General features: G+C 36.7%; 1 protein-coding gene across 1 annotated transcript in view; it reads right to left on the reverse strand.

The window, feature by feature from the left end:
• The window catches only part of sorcs2 (sortilin-related VPS10 domain containing receptor 2), a 161,241-nt gene extending 153,328 nt beyond the window's left edge, over nucleotides 1–7,913 (reverse strand). Inside the window, exon 1 of the mRNA XM_058782172.1 lies at nucleotides 7,435–7,913. Within this exon, the coding sequence (XP_058638155.1) occupies nucleotides 7,435–7,779 (345 nt within the window). The 5' untranslated portion in view covers nucleotides 7,780–7,913. The remainder of the gene's footprint in view (nucleotides 1–7,434) is intronic.
• Nucleotides 7,914–11,014: the final 3,101 nt, after the last annotated feature.

Consider the following 11,014-nt stretch of genomic DNA (forward strand, 5'->3'; position numbering starts at 1 on the left):
TTCAACCACAGATGTTGATCTGAGGGCCCAGAATTACATAATGCCCTATGATAATCATAATCTTAGGCTGTTTATTTGTTACCTTATGCATCAATATTCAAGTGCCAGTGCTTCAGAGTATCAGCCTAATCCTACTTCTAGCCTAAATCACAATCTACTCTAAGTAGATGAGGTGAGTAAATTATGTCAACATTTTTAATTATGGCTAACTAGTCCTTCAAAAACACTATTGGAAGAGCAATATGACATATGCAAGGCCATTGAATAAAACACATTCTGCATGCTGCACATGAACCCTCCGCCTGAGCTGTCCCTCCAGATTCTGATGAGGTCTCCCAGGAAACAAAGGAAGAAATCCTCATTGGGAGAGCAAGGAAAAGGGACCACAAGTAAGCCTCTAATAAGTTGGGCTAATAGAAGCAGAGAAACTAAAGTCTCAGTGCTGAAAAGAGCAAAACCACCAATGGCATGCCAGTAATTAGTACTGATATTTGAAAGAAGATTGGAATTGGAAAACTGGATTTGGAAAGGCTTTAAAAAATGTGGATGGAAAACACTTTTGTCCACTCTGCCACATGTTTGCAAGCCAAATCTGACTCATTGCAAAACAGAAACATTCAGAAACAACTAGGGAATATTGATTCAGACAGACAAGACATGTGCTAACAATTTTTCCCATGCAATAGGAGGGGCCAAATTAACTGTCTGTTAAGTATATGAACCATGAATGAATGCCTATTTCATGAAGTAAGCCTTCAGGAGGACGTGACAAAGACAGAGAAAAATTGCAGACATGCTATATGTATAATAGCAACTTGTTTTTATACTCTATTCCCAATTTACATGCAAAGCAAGACATATTTTCATTAACCATTTGCCAGGGACTACCTTAAACAGCTCATCCATCTTTTGTGCTTGGACACACCTTTTGGTGAACTGAAAAAGGGATGTGTTTGTTTTTTATATGTATACATAATCTACTGTATAAAACGTATGGCCATTTAATTTACACAATGCAAAAATTATAAACAGTACCACATCACAAGATTTATAAGACAAGTATTTGATCAATTTTAGAGAGCCAAATTTCCACATGATCTGGTGTATAAGAGTTTATCTCTGTCATGCTATATATGAGTAGATTATATATAATCTGTAATTTATTACAGATCCCCCCCTAAAACGTGAAAATTGGAAAACCTACTGGCTTTGGAAAACAAGAAAATGATGACTCAGGGGAGAAGCGCACATGGTGGTGGCGTCTCTGGACTGCCTTGGAAATGTCAATGAGCCATGTGTCTTTCATTTGATCAGATTTGCTAATAGCATGAAGGCAAGGGAACAACATGCACACATTCTGAGCTAAATGAGACTGTTAGCAATCTTTCTACCATTGCTTCCTTGGACTTCTTTCGATCTATATCCATTCTAAATATCAATACTGTCTGTCTGTCTATCTAGCTATCTCTGACTTTCTCAAATGCAGTATCTTAGTTTTCTGTGTCATTTTTCCCTGCTCTCTCTCTGTCTTAACTAAACACAGCTATCAGCAGGCAAACAGATGAATGGTTCCCTACAATGCTGCAAACACAAACAACAGCAGAGACTGCTGCTAAATACCAGATAGATGACTATATCTCCGTATATTTACAGAAAAGAGATTTGTCGTCAGAAGTGCAGGAGGGCAAAATAAATGAATCAAGATGGTCGCACTCCCCAGAGAAAGTGAGGCAGAACAAAAGAGGTAGAACAGAAAACACAAAGAGCACCCGTTCAGCACACTGAAAAGCTCCGATGCTGGAATTACGTCAGGAGTCTAGTATCATTCTCCAGGACTAAAGCCTAGGTACTGGAATAATGACTGTTTGTTCTTCCTTTGTTTTGAGTCTATTCTGCACATCACTTAAAGCACAGGAAGTATTTGCCTCTCTCCAAAGGTTGGGCTATAACAGAAATGCCCATTAATTATAAACCTATGTTTATACATACAGCAATTTCTTGAAGCATCGTGACATGCAGATATCTTTCTTCTATTTGCTCATTTAATTAAACTGATATCGAGCATGGATTCTGCATGCTCCTATTACAACAGCAGATGATAGCATAAATAATTTAAATCTGTACACAAGGCTGTGCTGGATTGGCTTGCATTATTTTCATATCAGTACGGTGAATTTATGCAAAAACAACTGACTTCTGCAGTTGTGTCACAGGTTAAAGACAATTTCAAGAAGACTATCCTATAAACAGTCTCACATTACCACACTCTCACAACAGAGAATGCTTGTAACATGTCGACAGTTCCTTCGTGTCATCTTTCCCACATGGCGCTGTGGTCAGTCTATTTTGAACAATCCCTAAATGCCAAAGTAACCCAGCATTGAATGGAAATCTGGAGATGACATGAAATTAAAGGAAGAAATCTTCAAGAACGTCTGTGCTTTTGGTAAAATCCTACACTATAAAAAAATCCAATTAACAAAATGTTGGAAGGGCAAAAATATTTAAGTTGAACTAATTTTATTGCTTGTGCTTAGTTGAGAAGACATATTATATTAAGTCTAAATGGTTATTTTCAAATCCAGTCAACATTCAGAATGCTAAATGTTGACTAAACTAATAAAAACAAATCCAGCCAACACTGAGATCATTCTGCACGTGCACGCGCCTGCGTGACTTCGCGGGAGAAACAGCGCCGCCATCTTGACAAGTTCACGCGTCAGGTAAGTTGCACCAAATAAATGTTATTTTTTAGACTAAATTTAAGGAGAAAATCACGCAACATATTCGTTTTTTTTTTTTGTTTTTTTTTTTTGAGTGGACATTTAGAATGTGTTATGAGTTGTATATCCGAAGAAAAGTGGATTATAAGACAGTGTATGTCAAGTTCAGGCGTCATGTAAGTCAATTGTGGCACTGAAGAAATATTTGTAACGTTACTTAACGTTAGACTGAACCTATATTTAAAAGGTGTAAATGTTTTATTTAAAACTTATATACTTATACACAAACGTACAACCTAACGTTATATAAAAACATCGAATAAGCGTTGTATGATATGTCAGAGGGAAATTTAAGTGATTTAATGTGGTCTTTCACCTTGTTTAATCCATAAAACACTTAATGTCAAAAGCTGTGTTACTATAATGAATTTTAGCTAATTTTGGCGTTGTGTGATTTTTTTTGTTTGTTGTTGTTTGTTTCCGTGACGTGAAAAGATATGAAGAGATCGCGGGGTCTTTTTCTCTTTTATAAGCCATTACGACTAACCGTTAACCGTAATCTATGAAACGCGTAAACCACAGTAATGCGCTCATTTGAAGTTAACATGGGCGTGTTGAATGGGTTTTTGCGTTTGTAAACTTATGGAGTTGTCCCATGAAGTAAAAAGACATATCGCTCTTTTCAAACGTTTCTGGTCTCGTGAACGCGCTTCGGTAGAGAAGTTCGTCGTTCTGAACGAAAATGAACAACTGAATTGTTTCACAGTCCGTTCAAAGCGTCTCAGTCAGTTCCCTAGATAGTGAATCACTAGATAGTGAACACGGGTCCCTGCACAGGGAAAGACCTCAGTAAACACCAACTGATCAATCAATTTGTATAACAACGTCACCACTGGTATTGATCAACAACAGGCAGGACCGTTATATTTTGATATTATTTGTATGCTATTTGAGGTAACTTAGCCCTATAAAATGAAATGTACATGTTATATTTCAAATCCAGTCAGTAAATTATTTAAAAGGCATCATTTCATTTTTTTGAACTTAAAATGTACTTTTCTTTCTCCATCAGGGTGTGGCCAAAGGTTTCCTTGGTGCTTTGTCATTGTTGCAAGATTTCAGATGCAACCCAGTCAGTTCTTTCAAGGCACCAAACACCAGACCGCTCCACTGCAAGACTTTCAAGACTAGGAGTTTATTGTTTTCATTCCAGGTAATATGTGTAAATGTTTTGAGTTTTTACTACAATTATAATGTGCTTTATTGTTCTCAGTGGCATCTACGCTAATATTAGTCTGTTTCATTCTTATTCCGAGGTGAATGTAGCCACCCAGATCCAGTCTGTATCCAGATCAGATGGTGGATCAACACCTAGAGACGACCTCTACAGCTGTGAATGTCAGCAGAGACCATGTCAGCTAGATGAGCTCCAGAGACAGATCCCCAGTGAAGACCTCGTTGGCCATCGGGACAAGACCACGAGAACCAGACAAGTCCTGTGCTCAATCTGACCTCTGTTGCAGCCTAGAATTAAACCACGCCATGCTGGTTTCGTCTGGCCAGAGGAGAACTGCCCCCCGACTGTGCCTGGTTGCTCCCAAGGTTTTCTACTCAATTTCTGTCACCGATGGAGTTTTGGGTCCTTGCCACTGTCGCCTTTGGCTTGCTTATTTGGGGACGCTTGGCTGATTGCACAGACACTATTGGATGAGAGCTGAACTGGATGATGTCAACACAGAATCATCAATGAACTGACTTTAACTGGAAAAATGACTTGTTATTGTCCTCTTGCATTATTGACTAACTATTTTCCTGTTTGACTCTGTAAAGCTGCTTTGACACAATCAGCATTGTATAAAAAGCTATGTAAATAAAGGTTACTTTATTTGATTTTATATACTGTAACCTGGTTAATTTTTTTTTTGACTTCTCCCTTATTTTAAAGATCTAATTGTGAACAGTAACAATATTTGTAAATGTTTGTTTGCTAACATTTTGTTTAGCTTGTTTTAGTTTTTTCTTAGTTCATTAAACAAAGTTTAAACTGAATTTTGCAGTTGTATTACAGATGTAATGTTTGTTAACTGGAGCTTTAAAGGGATAGTTCACCCACAAATAAAAATTTGCTGTTAATTTACAGACCGTCAGGCCATCCAAGATGTAGGTGACTTTTTTTCTTCATTCCTGTATGTTTAGTTTGTATGAAAAATGTTATAAATGGAGATTGTTATTAAATAAAGACTATTATGTGTTGTAAAGTGTGTGTGTTTTTAGTGATTGATAAACACCAGTTAATCATTTTTAATAATTTTGTTAAATTATGAACATATATGTTTATGTAGTTACCCAGCAATTTCTTATGATGCCCAAATAATAAATCTTAGTTGAGGTAACATATAAAACATAGAGTAAACGGTTAAATTTTAATTGACATAACTTGCTTGTAGTCTTCTAAATGTTTGACCAATAAAACTAGTTCACTAAAGGTTGAGCCAACTAAAAAATAATAATTCAGATAACATTTTAAAGTCAGAAAGTGACTGAATGTAAAATTTCTGTGGAACTAGTTACTAAATAACAATGTTGAAACCGCTTGAAATTTTTTAGCATAATGCAGTCTGTCAGCAAACCTGACAAATGAAAATATGCACAATGCTTGTTGACCTCTGTGCATCTATTCTATCCACTGCGTCTGTCAGTTGCAATGTTATTTTAGTATAAATGACTGTTAAAGGTTCTGTTTTCATTTTAGTTTTTAATGTCTACATAGTTTTTTTTATTAACTTTTAGTTTAGGTTCTTTTTATATTTTATTTCAATGTTTATTTCACATAAAGAAATGTTTATGTTTTTAGTTTCAGTTAACAATAATAACACTGGTTGGTTGCTCGGCTCAACTGAGGTTACAGCTCTCCTCACTGTAGAACAAATGACATAACAGCCAGGACCTGCATAATTCACACTACTTCTGACCTCAAGTAATTAAAAGAAGCAACAAGACCACAGTCCACAAAGACACTTACATTTCCAACACACAAACATGACAATGCATGTCAATTACATGCTTCTCCAAATTACTTTTTTGTTTGCATGTTTTCTAGATTCTTTGGAGAAGCAGATTGGATGTGGTTAAGAGGAAAAGTGCTTCATTACAGAAACTGGGAGTTGGTTTCAATGGTGTTGTAAAACTTTCAGATACAAAATATTACAATTAGTTATAAGAAAATGAGATATGCAAAGAAAAGAATCACAAATGGCACTTCTGTTATATTTTTACAAAATATAATTAATAGTTATAAAAAATGAGATGCGCAAAGAAAAGAATCACAAATGGCATCTCTGAACTTATGTCTCCTGCTTCTCACATTTGTCTTCTAAAAAAGCACACGTAACTCTTCTAGACTAGCGTTTTAAAAGACGTCTCACCAGTGTCTTAAATTATGCACAGAGTGATTACAAGGCAGAGATTAAGTCTCAAAACAATTCTCATCAAATTGATTTAACACATAAAACTTACTATACCACCCACATTTTTTACACTCTTACTATATGTCAACAATATTAGGAAAAACATCTGGTTACACTTTACTTGAAGGGGTGTGCATAAGACTGACATGACATGTCATGAATATGAAGGGTTTTTATGCATGTTTATGACAACTGTCATTAAGTGTCATTCGCTCAATTAATGCAAAGATGACATTGTTTGAGATGTCTTTGTTATGGGCTAGGGTTAGGGGTAAGGGTAGGGGTAGGGTTAGGTCAAATAATGTCATCTTTGCATTAAAAATGACATAACTGAGCGAATGACACTTAATGACAGTTGTCATAAACATGCATAAAACCTCCTTCATATTCATGTCATGTCATGATTATGAAGGTGTCATGTCAGTCTTATGCACACCCCTTCATGTAAAGTGTTACCAAACACCTGAGACAAAGTTGCTACTTAAACTAAACAAATGATAAAAGATCTGAGCAATAATCTTTCTCATCCCTAAACTTTTGACAATAGTTTTAAGGCAAATCAGGCCGACTACAGAAGCGTGACTTGAAAGCACTTCACACTTCAACAGATATTTAAAAGTAGGTTTTATTCAGGGCGCTTGCATTTTGTGTAAACAGCTCATGAGTTGTTTTGGCAGCTTTGAAAATGAGAGATGTCTCCTCCAGATACAATTCACCAAACTAGGCTACCATCACACAGACAAGCGCGCGTTTGTTCAGAGCGCATCCAAGCTGTTCGCGCTCGTTCGATCGCTCTTATAATAACTATCACAGTGCGTTACTAATGCGATTCAGCAAGTAAACACCGTCAAACTTCAAATTGTGCACGAGCCAGCCATATACTAACAAAGACTTGCGGTGAACTTCTGTTTTCTAGGCGCGTGCAGGTGCATAGCACACGAGGTATAGGTGCGTTTCGGCATCACATTACGCAGGATGGTTTGGTAAACACTGAGCCTAAACCTCTCGATACACAGCAGATGTGTTTTGTGTGTTGAAAGCTGGTCGTTATGCATCTACCTGCAGTCCAAACACCCGCCTATCAGCTCATGATGCTTCATTACCTGTTTCTCCACCTGAAATAAATTCTTAAAGCATCCACGCACCTAATGAAAAGACTTGACAGGACAAACATTAAACGTTCAATCTTATGACTTTTCGGGACAATTAGCTGCAATAGAGAACGGGGGAAGGGGGGTACTCACGCTGCTATTTTCCCCCGTCCAGTGGACCATTGCCTGGTTGTGGGTGGCATCCCCTTTAAGGACGAAAGAGCTGCTGAGTAGAGAGACTTTCTCCGGAGTCGATGCCCTCCGGACTCGGGGTCCGCCGGGGTCCCCGCTGTAATCTCCGCGGCTGTGCGCTGAGATAAGCGCTTCATCTCTGCCAGTGACATGCCCACCGCGGCTGTCAAGCTCTCGGTCCCGTACGTTTCTCTGGTTTATAACGCCGGTGTGACATGAAATCGGTCCGAACAGTGACATCCACGCGCAAGCCAAAAACACAGCTGGGTACAGGTGCGCCAAAACTGCCATCATGAGCGCCTTCATTTAACACTGTCAAAGCGAGTGCGATGCAAGCGAAAGATGGAAAGCTCTAATGTAAGAGAGAGGGAGGGAGAGAAAGAGAGAAAGGGAGAGAGAAGGGAAGAGGGTGGGGAAGCAGAGCAACAAACCAGAGCGCGCTCGTGTGCTTGTATAGTAGACAGCTGAGTCCGAGGAGAAGAACAGCCGTATTCGCCTGCCACCTAGTGGCCAAATTAGTCAAGTGTTTGATTTTTACGTATAAGTTATAACTGTTTCCAGAAAGCCGTTTGTACTAACAACAGACGCCTAATAATGCAAATAAGTACTCCTTTAATTTATAGTTAACAAGTTGGCTTGACTCGTGTAAACAATCACATGATGAGCATATCTGGAAGTATGTAAACCAAATTCTGATAATAGTTAAATGCCCTCTGTATTATTAACATTGCTCTGTCCAAAACAAATCATTACATTGCATGTAAAAGTTTGAATATATTTATTGAAGTGTTGTTATATTAAATAAAACAATGTAAAAGGCAATAAGCATTTATTCTTGGATTATCGTTCTCTTTTCCCCACAATTGCTACCAGTTACAATTGTGACCAGAAATAAAACACATCTTCAACAACTTCTTTAAAGAAGCATGTTATTGTTCCATTTATGTAGCCAAACAGTGAAATAATGGGATTAAATAAATTTAAATAAGATTAAATAAGAAGAGACAATGGTTACTTTAACAACTACGCATTTAAATCTTTTATGATATCTGCATGTGCTTTCAAATTCTGTCTCCCTAAACTGAAGACCATACAACACTGACACATTCGATACCATTCATTTATAAACAGGCCAACTTAATTCAAATCAACCTCAAATCAAGAATTACCTTGAGATAGTGTTGGCCTGCAGTTGATTTAAAAGCTTTAGGTCACATAATCTTAGAGAAATTATTTTAATATGCTGATTTGCTGTTCAGGAAACTTTTCTTGTTATTATCAGTGTTGAATTTATTATCCCAATCTTCAAGCAGAAAAAAATGGATGAATATTCTGAATGACACCAATCCACAATCTGACTTGTGATACAGCCTGGAACTAAATCACACCATGTTGGTTTGTCTGGTCAGAGGAGTTTGGGTTCCTTTGGCTTGCTTAGTTGGGGGATACTTCATATTCAGCATTATTGAATTGACTGTACAGACAGTATTGGACTGGACTGAGCTGGATGATGACATTAGTGTTCTCTTTACAGCTGAATTGAACTATTTTCATAATTGATGATCTTTACACAGTGATTGAATGGAACTGAACACTAAACTGACCTAAGCTGAACAATGACACAACAATTTTTCTGTGTTTTACGGCAGAATTGATCTCTGAACCATCATTATACCATTATTTTTCTTGTTTATCCATGTAAAGGTACTTTGAAATGAGCTGTATTGTATAAAGTGCTATACAAATAAAGGTGACTTGAGCTGACTTGAAATATTTTATATATAATATAAATTGCTAAATATTTTTGTGGAAACTGCAAAGTTTTTTTCACCCAAGATTTTACACAATTTTATGGCAAAAAAAAAACAAAAAACATAAAAGGAACAGTATTTATTTGAAATAGAAATCATTTGTAACATTCTAAATTTTAATTTTATTGCATCCTTGCTAAATAAATGTATTCAAATCTTTAAAAAAAAAAAAAAATCATATTGTCCAAACCTTTAAACTTTGGACAGTAAGATTATGCTACACAGAATTGCTGAGAAAAGGGTTTTTCTCACTGTTTTATACACACACACACACACACACACACACACACACACACACACACACACACATATATATATATATAGGCCTATATACATATACATACATATACATATATATATATACATACATATATATATAGCCTATATATAGCCTACCATTATTTTAGGGGGGCGGCCTGCTCTATAGCGCCAGACCACAAAAGAAGTCATTCCGACCCGGTTCGCGCACACACACACACACACACACATACACAAACGTAAGCGCGCACACAAGTGAGCACACTCTCACTCCTATTTGTAATTATTAAGCCGCAAAACGACTATTTCAATATGACTTCTGCCTGTCTCTGTGCTAATATGGCGCAGACGCGCGGGTTTGTTTACTACTCATACAGAAGCCCGCGTGACACTTGCAGCGATATTAACGTCTGTCCTCTCACTAAATGAGGACATAAATACATGAACAACTTCTCCAGAACTGCTCTGAGAGTCACTTCATGAGCATTTCACCGTTTCATTTGAGTAAAACTATCCTTATATCATATACACACAGAAATGTAAAGGTATTCACGGCAACCCGTCAAAATAAAAGTTCGGTTTCACTTGAAGACATTGGGCAGAACGTAATAAGACTACTACTACTAAAACTATTAAAACCTTATATTTAAGGAATAATCATACAATGTCTTCAATGTTATTATCAATATTAGATCCCCTTTATTTTCCAAAAAATAAGATTTGTTTAATTTTTATTCATTAAAATATAAATTAAAGGAATGTTTTTATGTGGAGAAAAAAAACGGAACACCCCCCTCACTTCAAACCACCATTGAGTGTTTGTAATAACTTCTTTTTAAGATCACATGTGGAATTTGGTCGTTTACTGTTGTTAAAATATGCTATTTATAGACTTTAACATCACTGCACAAATTAGCATTTCAGATGTACACATTAACTCAAGAAAATCACATACAGACCATATCTATCGTAATCGTGTTTTTATTATCTAATATAATCTATGGCTGTTGTCATGTTTATTTCTGCTGTGTAAAAGCCGTTGTTTGTGATGTTACAACCGCCTCTTCGTTTTTAAATTGCCAGGTATACATTTCAAGTATAATACACATTACTAAAAGGATCTATTTTCATTTTTATTTGTCTATACACTTTGGGCGTCCACGGTACATTATAAAAGTAGTCCAAAAAACCGCAACCCACGGCTCTGTAATTTTTTCCCACGACTGTATTTTCAAATGAGCCCACTTGTGCCGTTACCCTGGCAACACTCGTGCTGTACCCTCATCACACAATGATAACCTTCCGCGCTGCGATGACGGGAAGGAGTTGGGGTCAAACCTTATCAAACAATTAATTTGCATTAAAAAAATATTAACACGTTAAAATTTACATATATATATATATATATATATATATATATGAGTGACCCTGGACGACAAAACCAGTCTTAAGTGTAAATTTTTCGAAATTGA

The sequence above is a fragment of the Onychostoma macrolepis genome, chromosome 07, assembly GCF_012432095.1.
Source record: "Onychostoma macrolepis isolate SWU-2019 chromosome 07, ASM1243209v1, whole genome shotgun sequence".
NCBI lineage: Eukaryota > Metazoa > Chordata > Actinopteri > Cypriniformes > Cyprinidae > Onychostoma > Onychostoma macrolepis.